The sequence below is a fragment of the Triturus cristatus genome, chromosome 6, assembly GCF_964204655.1.
Source record: "Triturus cristatus chromosome 6, aTriCri1.1, whole genome shotgun sequence".
In the NCBI taxonomy this organism is placed as follows: domain Eukaryota; kingdom Metazoa; phylum Chordata; class Amphibia; order Caudata; family Salamandridae; genus Triturus; species Triturus cristatus.
The window spans coordinates 1,327,588,965-1,327,606,982 of record NC_140589.1 but is presented as its reverse complement, the minus strand read 5'-3'; the positions used below and the strand labels follow the sequence as shown (position 1 = coordinate 1,327,606,982).

General features: G+C 46.0%; 1 protein-coding gene across 2 annotated transcripts in view; it reads right to left on the bottom strand.

Annotated features, from left to right (window-relative positions):
• ATL2 (atlastin GTPase 2) overlaps positions 1 to 18,018 on the bottom strand; it is a 653,233-nt gene that overhangs the window by 229,623 nt on the left and 405,592 nt on the right. For both annotated transcript variants that reach the window (XM_085612325.1, XM_085612324.1), the window contains exon 7: positions 335 to 427. In XM_085612325.1, coding sequence (XP_085468451.1) covers positions 335 to 427 — 93 coding nt within the window. The remainder of the gene's footprint in view (positions 1 to 334; positions 428 to 18,018) is intronic.

Genomic DNA, 18,018 nt, shown 5'->3' with positions numbered 1-18,018 from the left:
ACTACAGCATTAATTTGTAAGCATTTCAACACAACTCTTCCAAACAGGTGGCCTGGGGAAACAAAAATAAGCATATCTCAATTAACCTCTTCAGTGCCCATGACGAGATAGTCTCGTCATGGAGCACGGTTGCGCTGTGCCCATGACGAGACTATCTCGTCATGAACCCCACCCACTAGTGCAACGCCCAGCACAGGAGGGGGAAAGGGCGTGGCACTGAAGGGGTTAAGCGTTGTAACACAGAAAATATCAAAACACTGAATGCATGAATGGTCCCACCCCCATCTCACACACAAGACTCACAGAACTGAAATTACGTTAATCCATCATTTACCTGCAACCTCTTTTCCAAAAACTTGCTTCCTCCTTCCAAACCATACGGATGCTCATAAGGATAGCTCCAATCTCTTATTAAGAACATTAATGTCTACATGAGGAGAAAACAATCATTAGTATTTCATTTTTGTACAAATGCTAGCAGTGAATTACAATGTCCTGCTTTTGCACCTCAATAAATAAAACCAGTTATTTATCACTAAAATTCTGGTATCATGTATGCTGGCCCTTTCACTATAGACAGAGAGCCACTGAGCAGACAGAATAAATTTCCGCATTTTCAAAACCTCTACAATCCTTTTTTAGAAACTTAAAAAAAAAAAAAAAATGCAAGTTTATATAGGCACATCAATTTTATCATTAAAGTGTAACAGGCACAATTTGCTACATTCAAAGCACAAGCAAAAAAACTTTGATTTTTGCTTTATGTAATGTGACTTGTCATCTTTATTTGAAAAGCATAAGCCAAAACATTAATGAACATAATTTTGGTGGGTTGGTGAGGTCAGAATCAATGTGCCTTCGTCCACTGATACTTGTATACACGTTATGCCAGAGCTTTGGGGTTTCATCCTGGTGGATTTTGAAGACTAAGCGTGGTGCTGGTCTAAGAAATCTGTGAATTGCGAACACAATCCTAATTTACATTTGTGTCAATGTGTGTGTGGGTGGAGGATGTGGGGGGGGGGGGGGGTGAGGATGCTGTGTGTTGAATCCTAGATAGGATGGATTTCATGGTGGTCTATCAACGTCCACAACACTGGATAGTGTTATCGACATTACAAATAACTTATATGGTTTAAATCAGTTTGCATGTCGATGCACTGCTATATTACCAACCCAATATTGTAGGGAGCTGGGTTTCTGTTGAAGTAACCCCCTCCACACACTTTTTGCCAGACTACTGATGCACTTTGACTTGATGTGCCCTAGGTCCCTGTCAATCAGGTTCCCAAGGCCTGAGTTCTTTCCCCAAAACCCAAGCGCACACAAACGCACGCACACAAATCCACGCTCACACACACAACCCCCCCGCACACAAACCCCCCCGCATACACACAGCAGGCTGCATGTTTTGGTACAGAACAAAGTGAAGAGTCGACATGGTACACATCCCTGTGTGCCATGCCTACAACTCACTGCCCTGGCATAGGTCAGCCACCCCTCTAGCTGGGTGCACTATACCAGTGGTGAGGCTACAGGTGCATGAGCACTATACCCCTACATTGTCCGGAGTTTGTCATTACGAACTCCACAGCACCATAATGGCACTACTGAAAACTGGAAGTCTGTTATCAGACTTCCCAGCACATTAAACCCACACTGATGCCAGTGTGGGATTTAATGAAAAATGCACTCGGAGGGCTTCTTAGAGATTCCCCTGAAAAACAACCACCCTCTGGTGAGTTCTCCGACTGGCACACAACAGCCTGCCACCACATGACATGTTTCTGGGCCCCTGGACTTGGAGCCTAAACTCCCTGAGCCCAGGAACAAAGATTTTCCCAGATAAAGGTGGTCACACCTCCCGCAGGCCGGGAAGAGCAATCTGTGGCAGGGGAGCTTGAAAGGCCTTGCTGCCTTTGTAATGTGACTCCTAGCCTCTCCTGCTATCAGGAGCAGGCCGCCTTCCTGTCTTCCCTCCTTTCCGGCAGGAAGACAGGTGATAAAAATTACCACAGCCCAGGTTTGCCCACCTCTGCCAACTCAACCCCTCAGGTGGGGGAGGCAAGGTGAAGCCCACTCTTCAGTGACTGCCATCCTGCAGATGGGAGGCACTCTCCAATCAGGATAAGGGGTTGTGCCCACTCCCCTAAGTAGGGTGAGCACACCACGGGTGTAGTCACCCTAAGGTCAGTAGTCCACTGGTTACTGACCTCGGGACCCCTAAAACGCCCCCTAAATACTGTATTAAGGGGCAGCCCTGAACCAAGAAAACAGATTCCTGCAACCTAAAAAGGACGACAAAAGAAGACGCCAGCAGAAGAGACTGCAGAGAAAAACTGACTTGGCACCAGCCCCACCGGCCCATCTGCAGTTTCCAGAGATCCTGCGGTAAAAGTCGCCGTGACCTGCAGCCAGCGACCTCCAGAACCCCTGGGAGGACTGACTGCCTTCAACAAAGACTGGTCTCCTGTGAACAGCAGCTCTGTTCAAAAGGAACAGCAGCTCTGTTCAAAAGAAACAGCCAAGAAAGACTCCAAGCCTGCTGAGGACAAAGAAACCTGATGCCTGGAACCACCATTGCACCAGACGTCTACGGCCCGAGTGGGCCACCAGTCCCAGCGAGGACCCCCAGCACTCCAGTCAGAGTCCATCATGAGTTGACCACTCCAGGACTCCTCAACGTCACCTGCAGCCTCTGCACATTGACCCCACCCAACCGCGAGTGGCCTTGTAAGGTGAAATCAAACCTCAAAAGACACCACTGCATCCAGCTGCCCTGCAAAAGAGAACCTTAGGTGCACCTACATCCCCCAAGCCCTCCAATTTACGTGTCCAGCTGTTGGTTCCTCCTAGAAGACTTCCATGACCGAGCCTGCAGCTAAAAAACAAAAACGGCAATCCCCATTGAAAACAGGGCACCCAACGCCAAAACAGCACATGCACCCAGCTGATCCTCCCTTGGATCATAGCGTGCATGGGCATCGGCTCCATCCTCAGATTGTTTTTCGCCAGTGGGGAAATGGAGTTTTGTAAGAAACAGGAAAGATGCCCATGTATGCTGTATCTAAATAATATAATACTGGAACAGATAAAGGTAGCCGGGGAGGCGGCTGGGCGTGTGTAGCTCTACATGCCAAGAACAGACGCATACTGGTAAGTAGCTTATTCCGTTCGAGGCATATGAGCTGTAGATTACACTCTATGCATAGATTGTATAGCAGTATCCCCTCCTAGCGGCGACCACCAGTATCTGTTGCAGTAGTTTGAAATAGTGTTTTGAGTACAGCTTGGCCCACACTAGCCTGTTTAGTTTGCACATCTACACAATAGTGTTCTGTGAATGTGTGCGGTGTAGACCATGTAGCTGCTCTGCAGATATCATCTAAGGGAATGTTCCCTAAAAATGCCATTGAAGCCCCTATCTTTCGTGTAGAGTGGGCTTTGAGGTAGCAAATTTGTATGTATTTGACAATCCACCTAGCTATCCCTGATTTTCATATGGGTTGCCTTTGTGTGGAGGTGAGAAAGACACAAATAGTTGTTTGGTCTTACGAAAAGGTTGTGTTCTCTATGTAGTACAGGAGTGATCTTTTGACATCTAAGGTGTGAAGAGCTCTTTCTGAGACTGTTTGTGGCTGTGAGAAGAATACAGGCAGCTCTACAGATTGAGGTGGAAGGGAAAAATGAATTTAGGGAGGAATTTCGGATTAGTTCGGAGAACCACCTTATTATGATGCATCTGCAGAAAGGGTTCCTGAATGGTTAGTGCTTCTAGTTCGCTAACTCTTCGTAGAGAAGTATTGGCTACTAGGAAAGCAGTTTCCCCATGTTAAGAATTGTAGCTCACATTTATGTAGAAGTTCAAGTGGAGGCCCCATTAGTCTTGTGAGAAAGATGTTTAAATTCCACACAGATGAAGGTGGTATCTGGGGGGGGGGGGGGGGGGGGGGGGGGGTTATTCTTTTGAGTCCCACCGTATAGGCCTTTATGGCAGGTACTCTATATATGCTGCATTGGCATCAAGATGCAGTCTAATAGACGTGTAGGCTAAGTTGCACCTTTGGAGGTGTAGCAAGTAGCCTATGATGTGTTGGATAGACGCATCTAGGGGATCGGTGTTATGACAGTATATTACAAATAGTTTCCACTTGGCTGCATAGCATGCTCTAGTGGTAGGTCGTCTAGCTTCTTTAATGACGTTCATACAGTCATTAGGCAGGTTAAGGTAATCGAACTCTAGGACTTCAGGAGCCAGATCGTTAGGTTGAGCTGAGCTGGGTCTGGGTGTTGGATCTCTCCATGGTTCTGGGTTAAGAGGCGTGGAGAGAGAGAGGTGTAATTTTTGGTGCGGAACTACAGAGAGTTCCAGCAATGTGGTGCACCATGGTTGTCTGGCCCAAGTTGGAGCAACTAGGATGAGCGTTAAGGAGTGTTGCTGTAGTTTGCGCACCACTAGCGGAAAGAGTGGGAGAGGCGGAAAAGCGTACGCAAATCTGCCTGACCAGTTCATCCATATCGCATTGCCTTTGGACAATGGGTGAGGATATCTGGCGGCTAAGCTTGGGCATTTGAGGTTTTCTTGGATGGCCATGAGGTCCATCTGTGGTTGCCCCCATGTTTGAAAAATCGGTTGAAGAACTTGTGGACGAAGTTCCCACTCGTGGATCTGTTGTGTTTGACGGCTCAACAGATCGGCTATGGTGTTTGACTCCTGGGACATGTTGGGCTAGAAGAAAACTGTTCTGAGGTATAGCCCACCTCCATATGTTCTGTGCCAGCTGAGAGAGCTGCAGAGAGTGTGTTCCGCCTTGTTTTTGTATATAATACATGGCTGTCATGTTGTCTGTGCGGACTAAGACAGCCTTGCCTGATATGTGTTTTTGAAATGCTTTTAAAGCTAGAAGTATGGCTAGTAACTCCAGGTGATTGATGTGGAGTAACTTTTGTTGAGGTGTCCACCTGCCCTGCATGGTGTGATGTAGTAGGTAAGCTCCCCAGCCGGAGAGCGATGCGTCCACCGTCATAACTATTTGAGGAATCTGCTCTAGGAACGGCAGCCCTTTGGAAAGGTTCTTGGTGTTGCACCCCTGCAGAGAGCGATTGGTACGACCGTCTACCAACACCAGATCTGTAAGCGGACCTTGAGCCTGGTTCCATTGGCGTGTTAAGCACTCTTGGAGAGGACGCATCTGGAATCTTGCATGAGGCACTATGAATATGCAAGAGGCCATCATTCCTATGAGTTGCATGAACACTCGAGCTGGAAGAGTGTTGCGGTTGGAATTTGGTGAGAAGAGCCTGTATGCTTGCTATCCTGGTGGGACTGGGATAGGCTAGCGCCTTTGGAGGTGTCTATTGTGGCCCCGAGGTATTGTTGAGTGTGGGACAGTTGCAGCTGAGGCTTGGTTTACTGTGAACCCCAGGTTGTGAAGTTGTTGAATAGTGGCATGAGTGTGCTGTACACAAGGATTGTATGAGCTGGCTTTTATGAGCCAGTCGTGTAGATATGGGAAGACGTGGATGTGTTGTCTTCTTAGGTGTGCTGCCACTACCGCTAGGCACTTGGTAAACACTCTTAGTGCTGTGGTGACTCCAAATGGGAGTACTTTGAATTGATAGTGCTGACCGTCCACTACGAATCAGATATTTTCTGTGAGCGATGGGAATGTGGAAATAGGCAACCTTGAGGTCTAGGGTAGCAAGGAAGTCACCCTGCGAAATCAGAGGAAGGACCTGCTGGAGTGTGACCATTTGGAAATGGTCTGAGTGTATGTATAGGTTTAGGGGTCTGACTTCTAGAATAGGCCTTAGAGAGCCGTCCTTTTTTGATATGAGAAAATAGAGGGAGTAAACTCCTTTGTTTTGTTGGTGCAGGGGAACTGGTTCTATTGCACTTTTATGTAGGAGGGAGATTACCTCCTGGTTTAGCAGTGACAAATGTTCTTGTGACATTGGACGCTGTTCGGGTGGTATGCGAGAGGGGGGGGGGGGGGGGGATTTAGTTTGAGACAGTAGCCTGATTGAATTATCTGTTGCACCCACCTGTCTGAAGTGATGTTTGCCCAGGCAGGGAGGAATTGGTGGAGTCTTCCCCCGACTGGAGTGGAATGGTCTGGGGGGAAGTGGAGGGAAGTCATGGGGGGGGGGAGGAGGCAGAGCGGGAGTTGTTTTTGCCTCTGCCTTTGTTGTTATTCCCCCTGTAACCGCCTCTTTGGTAACCTCTAGTAAAGGAGGATTGGGTGAGAGCTTTGTAAGAAGTGGAGAGGCTATCAGAGGAGTAGCCTCTGTGGGTGCTTCTGAAGGATGAGCGACGAAAGGAAAATCTGGGAGCTTGCGACTGCAAGGCTCCCATAGATTTGGCTGTGTCGGTATCCTTTTTCATTTTTTCAAATGATACGCCACATTAGGGCCAGATAACTGTTGCTCATCGAATGGCTGATTGAGTATGGTACTCTGGACTTCAGGTTTAAAACCTGAGATGCGTGAAAAGGCATGCCTACGCAGAGGGACACTGGCGTTTATTGTCCTTGAGGCGGTAGCTGCGACATCTAAGGCACAATGTATGGAGGTGTTAGTGATGGTTTAACCTTCCTGTAAGAGTTCATTGGCCCTGTTTTTATACCTGTCTGGGTGGTGTTGCATTATGGACTCAAGCTCATCATAATTTGCCCTGTCATACCTAGCTAACAGCGCTTGTGTACTGGCAATGTGCTATATGTTTGCTGCCTGTGACGCTGTGCGCTTGCCAGAGGCATCCAGGAGTTTAGATTCCTTATCTGGTGGTGGTGCGTCACCTGATGTTTGGGAATTGGCTCTCTTCCTCGCATTGGAACCTACGAGGGAGTCTAGAGGTGCTGGGCCTTTGATGTACGCTCGATCAGTAGGGGCAGCCTTATATTTTTTCTCTATTCTCGGGTTGATGACTCGAGCCCTAACCGGGTCTTTAAAGACCTCTGGTGCATGCTTAATGACCCCTTTAAGCATGGGTAAAATGGAGGTGGACCTTTGTGTGGTGTCAAAAGTGTCCATGAGAAAATCTTCCTCCACGGGGTCCGGACTATTCAGTGATCTTCCTGAAATAAAAAAAAATATATATATATATATATATATATATATATATATATATATATATATATATATATATATATATATATATATATATATATATATATATATATATATATATATATATATGTCACAGGAAACTTTCACACAAAGAGCAGAGGCCACAGCAGGGGAACTTCTGGAGGCATCTTTATTCAACGTAATGGCGAATGCATTTCGGCTTGATTAGCCTTCTTCAGCGCCAGGAATATGACAGGGAAGCCGGCCCCATCGTGGATTTAAATGTCCTGCCACATACCGATTGGTTGTAGTCCGCTCCACCCTTCAGGCAGTCCCCTCGTGCACCTGCTGACAATCATCTGATGCGAGGGAACTGCAAGTCCCAGAATGCTGTGTTTATTCCGGTAAGTTACACGAAGGTGATGACAATTCATAGCGGGTAATGGGACACCACGATGATGCTCGTGCTCGTTGCCTGTTGTTCACTAGAATTCTGGTGCCTCCTCGAGTCCCCCAACCGCATCTAGCCCCAAAGTTTAGGAGTTCAATTTGCGGGGGCAAGTTTGGCAATCCAAATCGCCCGACGTGGAGTCAATGTCCCCAACACCGCCTCATCTCTTCCCGAGCCCGGGGGTGGGCTTTGGACCTTCCAGACCCCTGGAAATACAAGAATTCCGCCGTTGCAGATACCAGCAATGCCAAGGCCAGCTTTGCGATGCGGGGGCCTCTGAAGCGCGTATACACACACGTATATATACACACATACATATATATATTTACACACACACACACACACATATATATATATATACTTACATAATCTATCTATATATATTCCTGAAACCCAAAACCTGTTCTTGCTTCCCGAAAAACATGGTTTAAAAGCTATCAAAATGTGAAACATATACCCTTGTCCTCTTCAAACCATGAAGAGATTCATGCAGTTCCAGAAAAAGCATTTAAAGCACCATCACATTTACTGTGAGGAGTGCAGTCATTACAGAAAGATGAATTTCATATACACAAAAATGTTAAAGCTCGTTAATCTTTTACAAAAAGTAGTTGCTTCACTGTATACATCACAATGAATAACTGACTAGCCGCTTGACACAGCCTGGTGAGAAGCCCTGGCCTGTTGGATTGCTGCACCGCTGTGGGAAACCACACTTCCCATCATCCACTAAGGGCAGGCCAGTCCAAGCCCATCAGCGCCCAGAAGAGGCCGGGCCACCCCTCTAACCTCCTGGGTTCTGCATATGGGACTCCACCAAAGAATAGGCAAGCCTATTGCCAAAACAGCAGAAGATGGTGGTGAAATTATTAACACCCTGGACATGTTTCTGACGAGGGCGGCTGATGAACTATCCAAGGATATTGAACTCACTGAACGCAGCCTTTAACTAGAGGAGGTAAGACCTGGATTGGAACGTAGTGCAATGCCCAAACCAGTAGATTTGTCAAGCTCTGCCATTATGACTGTGCAATGGCCTCCCCCATAAGACCCTGTAGCTCCCACTCAAGCCCATGTGGAGTGGACTGCAGCCCCCTAGCAGAACAGCCAGGAAAGAGAAAAAAAGGGAGGAACAAAGAGCAACAAGGCCATTAAAATCAACAAAACTGTGGGGTCCGAAGCTGCCCTAAGACCTGGACTAATGACTGGTAAACTGTGCCAAGAAATATAGCAGGTTATGTCACTGCTCTTCAACAGGTTCTCCGTAGATTGGCCAAAATCGAAGAGAGCTTAGCTATCCTTATTAACCGAGGGGTTGGCACCAACTTGGGGGGTAGGGGGTGGAGTGGAGGAGAAACCTCAAAGATGGGGAGCACCCAAGGACAGCCAAAAAGTGACAGTGGTTTTTCCATAACACCACCAATTGTGACCCCAGGTCTGTTGGAGCCCTCCACCCTCCAACAATGGGGAGCAACCACATTAAGGGGGGAGGGGGTGAGAAGGAGGAATGGTCACCTAAATTCACAACTATGATCAACCAAAGGATACCTCCAATGTCCACTCAGTCATCCCAATCCCCGCAGAGGCAGGATATATTAACAGTAGAGGGAATACAGACCCAGAGCACAAGGGCCTCCAAACACCCCAATGTGGCCGATGAGATTGGTTGGGGTGAGTCCTGTGAGAGATCATGCTGGGAGGCCGAGAATATACAGAGGGTCAAAATGTTAGAGGTTAGATCCCCCCCCAGCCACCTGTCCATGTGTCATATTTCTTAAATATTCCACTCTTCCCCCAAGGTTCTTCTACAAACCCCTAAGGCTAAAAGCCACTGAGGAGGGTTTGGGCAGAACCGCAATCTATGACCACCCCCAACCTAACTTCGAGTCTGTAAGACTCAAAGAATAGGTAGGAGAAATAGGTAGGAGAAATAGATTTGCCCCATTGGAAGATCTTGAGGTATGCGACCAACTGGACAAAGACTATGGCATTTTCTGAGAATAAGGGCCCTGCCTTCAAATTATTGAAGGAAGTAGAATCAATAGGGGATGAAATTAGATGACCAAAATTGGGTAGGGTTAGTGGAGAACTTCAATATCATTTGCCTTCAAGAAACCTGGGGAATAAGCACGACCTGTATGGACGCCTACCGTTCATTTCAAACAACAGCCGTCCCGTCTAGAGCTGGATGAGCGAGTAGAGGCATATTAACCTTAATTGCAAACACAGTAAGATTCAAGGTTATAAGCTTTCTAAATGAGTCACCATATTACCATATCCTGCTATGTAAAGGTCACAAAGGGTGGGATTTGATTTTAATTAATTTTTACAACAACATTTCTGGTGGCAATACGGCTATGGTGGGGGAAACACTGCAGAAAGAAATCGCCTCCTTTTCTAAAGAATTATGGCTGGGAGACTTTAATGCCCATTGCTGCAATAAGATGGGAAAATGGGTGTGTGAAGTGACGGGGGGGGGGGGTGGGGAATTGTGTTATCCCACGTTTGTCTCACAATGAATATTGTAATGGCTTAACAGATTGTTAACAATCAGGAACCTAGAGATAATTAACACACCTACCCTAACAGGATTATTAAGAGCATACATTTGGCATCCTGTCTACCAGTTCTACTATTGATTTTATTGTTGGTCTGAAGCCTTACGTGGGCGGTTTAAGTATGTTAAATCCAGATTTGTAGCCTTGAGCGATCATGCAGCCGTCCCATGCCAAATGATATGGGGAAATAGGTATAAGCCCCCAGTTGCCAAAGTACTGCAGCCATCCATAGCAGGGAGGAATGATATTGTGCTGAAATGGAATAAGACAGACACGGCGGATTTTGCCCCAAGAGACATGTGCTGGAGCAGTGTAGCACTGGGGTCCCCATAGACTTTTAGATAATCAAGATCTCTGGGCACCATTATTGACTAATGTTCTGAACGTCATAGCCAAAATGAGCCTACCACTTTTTGGGAAAAAGACAATAATAATTCCCATCTACAAAAAAGGGGACAAGGCCCTACCCCAAACTTACAGACCCATCTGCTTATCGCACGGTACAGCTAAGCTGATGGGTCATTTACTATTGAACAGATTGGAGGACTGGGCCCGGGCGAGGAATAATAATACCCACACAGTACGGTTTTAAAAAAAGGAAAGGGACACTGGACCAATGTCTCGATTTGAGTTTGATTATTTCCAAAATACATGGCGGCTAAGAATGGCCAAGTCTGTGTGGCATTTATGGACCTATCAGCCGCCTTTGACTGTCACCCAATCCAAGCTGTGGTTAGTCATTGACGGCTGGGAACGGATGATACAATATTTACCTTCATACGTCAAATGTATTCACAGCTACATCATGTGTTCAGTATGGAAGCGACAGGGAATGTATGAAACAATTAGCGTGGTGTCTGGCAGGGGTGTGTACTCGTGCCCTTCCTGTTCCCAATCTGCACAAACGACGGGTCAGCTGCCCTGTCCATGTCTACCACAGATGTGCCCTCAGTGAACTCAGCCCTTCCCCCAATACTCCTCTATACAGATGATGCAGTGCTAACAGCTCGCACCGGAATAGCACTGCAGAAACTCATAATGGAGAACACGAAATTCAGGTAAATTAGACAAAATCTTTCGTACTCGTGGCAGGGGTGAGATCCAAGAAACTCCCAAAATTCCACATAGAGGGCAACAGGGTGGAGGTGGTTGATCCCTTTTCCTATATAGGGTTTTTATTTGACAATAAGAATACATGGATTAATATGGTTGCAAATAGAGGGCTTACAATGGAAAAAAAGCATTATGGCATTTTAGATCAATCAAAACGTTAGGGTCCAAACCGATTGAGGCAATAAAAAAAGGTGCATTTGGCAAAATCCATCTCGGTCGCCACATTTGGGGCAGGTATTTGGGGAATGGTGGCTATAGCTTCCCTTCAATGCACTTAGGATAGTTTTCCCAAGAGGTTGATAGCCCTTCCCCGAAGTTGCTCTAATTATATCGGTCACACTGAGATGGATGTAGCATACATCACGGACAATGTTCATGTAGCACTGATCATACTGTGGCATTCAGTCTGGAGAAAGGAGACAGTTGATTTGACCCACAACATCTTAGACTGTTTAAAACTTGATCAAGTACACAAGATTACATGGTTGCAATATGGGGAGTGTACTTTGAAGTCCATGGGTCTGCACGAGCTAAATGAGAACCCACCTAGCTGCGCGACAATTATCCAGGACAAAAATAAAGTGTAAGAAAGTGGCTCTGTATATACTGTTCCCAAATAGGTACAGTGTGCACAGAGTCCACAGTCCCCAGAGGTTTGGCAGAGGCTAAAGTTAAATATAGCCTACCTGAAAAATAGGTGCTCTATAATTAGTAGAGTCCTATACTAGAAAAAACACTTGTTTTTCTAGAGTCCCCTCACTCACCTAGGGTTACCCCAGGGTGACATGCTTCATCATAGGGGTCCTCCCAGGCATCTACTGTCTGGGGCGTGCTATGACTTAGCGGAATACGCAGGAGCACTTTTTTATTTTAACTATGTGTAGTGATGTGCTGTGTGGAGTGAAAAGTGAAATAAATCAGTAAAAATTACCTGGATAGTGAGCCCCAATTTTTATTCTGCTCCTATCCGGTAAATGTATATTAAAATGGGGTTAGTAGTAGAGAACAGTAACCATTATGTGAAGCTGTCCCTAGTTACTTGATCGACATGTTTCGTGGTTACCCCAACCACTTCATCAGGACCACACAAGGACCAGCCCTGTGTGTACCACTCCATGTTTTTACAGACAAACAAATAAATTTGTACTTTTTGCAACCGATTTGGTTTGCTAAATACATACGATTCCCATGTTACAAGGATTTCTTAGAAGCATAGGGTTGTGGTTTTTTTATGGAGGCGTAATTCTACTACATGGTGTTGCTGGGGCAGGGAGGCTCTAGATATTTGTCTAGATCGGACCATCAGCCATTAAATCTAGTAGCTCCGCTGATGGTCCGATCTAGACAAATATCTAGAGCCTCCCTGCCCCAGCAACACCATGTAGTAGAATTACGCCTCCATAAAAAAACCACAACCCTATGCTTCTAAGAAAACATTGTAACATGGGAATCGTATGTATTTAGCAAACCAAATCGGTTGCAAAAAGTACAAATTTATTTGTTTGTCTGTAAAAACACGGAGTGGTACACACAGGGCTGGTCCTTGTGTGGTCCTGATGAAAAAAGACAGTATAAAAAAAGGAATACGCAGAATCACAAGGGAGGAAAGGGCACAGTGGGTTCACTTGAAAAGGCTATCAGAGACATGGTGGAAAAAGTAATCACTGACAAGATAGAGCCCACACTTACAAAAATAGCCTCAGATATCATAGACGTCTTACATCAGTGCGTCAATGGCATCTTAAGGAAATGTGAACGCCTGAATGTATGCCATAAAACAGCCGACCCAGCCACTTTTGTTTTTAAAGGTAATACACCGGCGGACCTAGGTATTAAATGTCCTCAACCAAACTTTGGTACTAAAAGACCAAGGGAAGATTTCTCAGTTGCCAGGAGTGCTGTATCCAACTTGCCCTCTGGATCAGCAACTACCACGATAGACATCCCTAGTATAACAGGAGTAACAAATAAGCTTGCTGCTCCTGCTACTATAGGTCAACAGAACCTACCTAGCCTACCCAAACCTGTTCGTCAACCTTTTATTAACTTACCTCCCGAGGCTGCCCCTTTTGTAGCCATTTTGGTAAATGTTCCCCCACTCAAGTCAGGTGAACATGAACATCCGCCCCAATTGCTAGCCAGGGCTAAGTCTTGGGCAAATTCGACCTGCTCAGGAGACAATGAAGTTTCCAATGCCATTATCTGTTCGGCGGGTGGGCTGGATCGGGCGAACTAATAAAACAACTGAGGGAGACTGCTTGATAATCAACTTCAATAATCCGGGTGAGGCCCGTAGATTACTCTGGGATGCTTCACCCCTAGAGGGCTTAATTGCTGGGCCCCGTGCCGTACCCCTGGGCTTTTTCTATCCCAAATCTAGACCTCACCCTTTTTCGAACTTGGGTTACGACCAAGGCAGGGGATTCGATAGGACACCTAGCTTGCCCTCCCATCTCGATAACACTCAACCAGAACCAGACTATAGCTGGTCCACGATTAATAGGTTGAGTAATCATAAGGTGGTCACACACATTCCAATGCCCCTTAATAGCACTTTAACCCTGCATAATAGATTCACGCCCTCGACTCAGGCGGATGAACAAAATTGACGCCTAGTCACCAATACCCCTATGCCCAGACAACCTACAGGGAACTGTCCCCCTCTAGGAGTTCCCAGCAGAAGGCCTAAACTCATAAGCTGGAACATAGCCGGCCTTCGCTCAAAAAGGGAGGACAGTGTTTGGCTGAACCTTCTGAACCAACATGACATCATAGCCCTACAAGAAACCTGGGACTGCAATAGTGATTATTGGGTTCCTGGGTTTACATCTTACTTTGTCCCAGCTACTGGATCCTCCTGGGAAGGGACAAAGGGGGCCTTATGATTTTGATTACTGTCCAACTGGCGGGAACTGTTAAACAAATAACTACTAACTCCCCCAACTTCTTGTGTCTAGAGATCAGCTTAGCCAATGGTCACAAATACATTCTTATACATTTTTATAACTCTGTAGCAGACGGACACTCTACTGAGCATCTCTGTTCTCTACAGTCTTTTCTGATTAATTTTAAAGAACGTCAAACCACTTTGTTGCACATTATAATTATGGGGGATTTCAACACACATCTTTGCAGGCTTTCCTGCCACATTGAAGACACTGATTGCCCTACCTCAGGCGATTACCAACACTTTGAACACAACCCTAAAGGACTGGCACTAGAAAACCTCCTTGCGAACGTGGACCTCTACGAACCGGGGTTCAACGCCTACAGTGAAAGGGTTATGACATACAGTGCTAGAAACTCCGACTCCATCATTGATTACATCTTTGTTTCCCCTGGATTATTAAGTTGGGTCGTCTTTTACAACGCAGTTGTGGCCGCGTTCAGTGACCATAACCCAGTCATCCTTGAGCTTACCAGTTCTGCGGGCCTTCTCAAGGAGGGAACAATCAAAATGCCCGAGCTGGCTGTACGGCCCACGGACCAAGGTAGAAGGCTGAAGTGGTCCAAAGTAGTTCCAACTGAGTTCCTCAAGACTTTAAGCAGCAAAGCTCGCTATGAATTAGACATCTGCCAAGACAACTCCAAACAGGGGGAGGATGTAATCACCGCCTTTGATACTTTGTGTGCTTTAATTTCTGACGAACTTACAGTTAAATCCAGGAAAAAGACTCGACCGACCAAGGGCTGGTTTAACAAAGCCTGCTCGAAAGCACACACTTGCCTCCCGAATGAACTAAAAAAATCACCTAGGGACAGAGGGGAAGTTGCCAGACTAAGACAAGAATACTATAATATCATTCACGAACGTAAAGAAGTTCTTAAAAATGATGCCTGGGCCTCACTAATGGAAAAGGCCACCTTAAGAGACAGTTCCAGCTTCTGGGCCATCATAAACAATCCCCTGTTTTCTGGAGAAGCTAATGATACCCTAGAGGCCAACATCAGTGAGGAGGACTGGTTAGCTCATTTTAAAATCATCTATGGGAGTGACCAAATATGTGAAACACTTACTATCCTCAATTCTAACTCCCCTAAGCCAGCACTCTCCTTTAATATGGAAGAAGTTGAAAAAGCCATAACCAACACAGTAGGGAAGAAAGCGCCAGGCCCAGATGGCGTCCCAGCCGATATGTTCAAGGCAAATGTCTCTTTCTGGGCTAACATTTTGACCAACGTCTTCAATGCCGCCATGAAACATAGCTTGCCTGCCTCCTGGTCACATGCCACCATCATTCCAATCTTCAAGAAAGGCCAGAGGGGAGACCCGAGGTGCTACCGCCCCATCTCATTAATCGACTCGTCTTTTAAAATCTTGGGGAAAGTGATACTGGCAAGGATCGACGAGTGGGCTGCCAGCAATAACATCTTATCAAACGCCCAATACGGGTTTCGTAAGGGGAGAGGGACGGAGGACCAGTGCCTTAACTTACATCTGATCCTAGGCAAATACACAGTGGCATCCAGCGGATCAATCTACCTGGGGTTCATGGACTTGTCCACAGCCTTCGACCTAGTGAATAGGTCCAGGCTGTGGGACATCCTCCTGGAACTGGGGATGGACCCTACCTTGGCTTATTTCCTGGCTGAGGCTCATCGGGACCTAGAAGCGTCCATTAGGATGACGCCGGAAGGAGTTTGTACAGCTGGATTCAAGTCTACCAGAGGGGTGCGACAGGGGTGTATTCTCGCCCCAATACTATTTACACTCTATATTAACCACCTCGAATCCACACTGGAGCTGGCAACTCTCGACGTCCCGCGTTTTGGCGGACTGACCACCCCGGTCCTCCTTTACGCGGACGACGCGGTGCTCGTGGCACGTACTCCTCTTGGGCTACAAAGACTATTGACATCCTTCGATGCCTTTATGATCTCCCTTGATTTAAAAATCAACACAGACAAGTCCCATGTTATGGCTGTAGGCGGCAGAAAAAATAAGGACTTGAAGACCTTCTACTGTGCTAATACTTCTATTTCTAATGTGAGAACTTTCACCTACCTGGGGGTAGTATACGACGATAAGGGCACATGGGCATCTCAAATATCTGTCAAAACTAACGCCATGAAAAGAACAGCAGCCGCCATTGTCGGCTTCTCAAAACGTCTGGGTGGAAAGCCAACGGAAGCAATGCTGGCACTCTACAGAGCGAAATCAATCTCAGTAGTAAGGTACGGGGCTTCCATCTGGGGTTATTCCAACAATATAGAACAAATACAGATGGAAGAAAACAGATTTCTACGTATGCTTCTAGGATTACCTCAATCCACAGCCACCTTTTCTGTCCATATGGAACTAGGCCAGGGGTATATCAGTGACACCATCAAACAATCCCCTATCTTGATGTGGTTAAAAACATGGCTGAACTCCAATTTAACTCTGAACCACACAATTATGAGAGACTGCCTACTTATGGACAATATGAAAAATATCCCGTGGCTAGCATATATTAAAAAAACACTAACATCCCTGGGCCGCCCAGATCTCTTCCATAAACCAGACTGCATCGTTAAGAATGACCTGGAATGGTTCAAAGTAACTTTTTCCCAAGCAAGAGAAATGGAGCGGGAGAGCTGTGAGCTTGCGAAACCCACTGTGAGGGAGCATTATATTTCCAAAACTACACCGGCCATTGAACCTTATTTAACAGTAGTGTCTATTCCATTACATCGCTGGTTATTAACCAAACTAAGACTTAACCAGATTCACTTTCTGCTAAATGACTCGAAGGTATGGGCCAAGCCAGAGGATTTAGCGGCCTGCAAATGTGATGGTTTTTCTCTGCAGGACACTGATCATTTTATGTTCTTCTGTGGTACATATGATCTGCCCAGGAAAAAGTATATTGTTCCATTGCTTAACCCCTTCCATGGTCATGGCGGAACGGTTCCGTCATGAGCGTCGGTTGAGCTGTGCTCATGACGGAACCGTTCCGTCATGAGCCCGCCCGCGCAAGAAACGGTCAGCACCGCGGCGGAATTCGCGCCGCATGGAAGGGGTTAAGAACAAGGGGTTCGTGCAAATAAAGCCTGCTCTATTTTTCTTTAAAAAAAATTAGATTCACCACTAACTATGTTTAGTGTCGCTAACTTCCTGGTAGCTGCCTTTCGCCTTAAAAAACGTTCTGTAAATAGATAACTTAACAGTCTTTGACAACACCCGATGTAATTATCGAAAAATTTCTGCATTTAAAAAAAAAAAAAAAAAAGTTTTTTTTTTTTGTAAATATTTTAATTGCTTTATTTTTATAGTGACTGCAACCCGATGTAACTGTACCCCTTAATTATGTATTTCATGTCTACGTGCTTTTTATGATTCGTCATGAATCGAAATAAAGTTGTTTTGAACTTGAACTTACAACAGCAATGTAATTTCTTGTCCTAATAGATTACCAAATTTTATTTCAAGTTCTACCAGTTTCATGAGGCCCTCTCAGGAAGGGATCCCAAAGGTTCGGGATCCCAAAGGTTCTAGAAAGGTTCTAGTGTCTCTCCCAGTCAGTCTAGCATCTCCACCTATAGTCTTGGTCAAGTTCTGCATTCTTGTCTCTGCATATACTTTATGCAGTCTTCGTTCCTCGGCTACTACCTACTCCCTCAGATCTGACAGTCATCGCCCCAGGGGGTGGGGGGGGGGGGGGGGGGGGGGGCGGACCTGTGCACACCAATGTATGGCAATCTGACTTTAGGCCAGGAGTAAGCCAAACTATGCTAATCTCTAAACAATTTTTACTCCTTGTGTTGACTGTGCTATTAGGCCAAGCATGCAATGTTTAACTCTGTCAGTCGTAGTTTCGTCACTTCTGAGAGTTTTTTCACTACTCC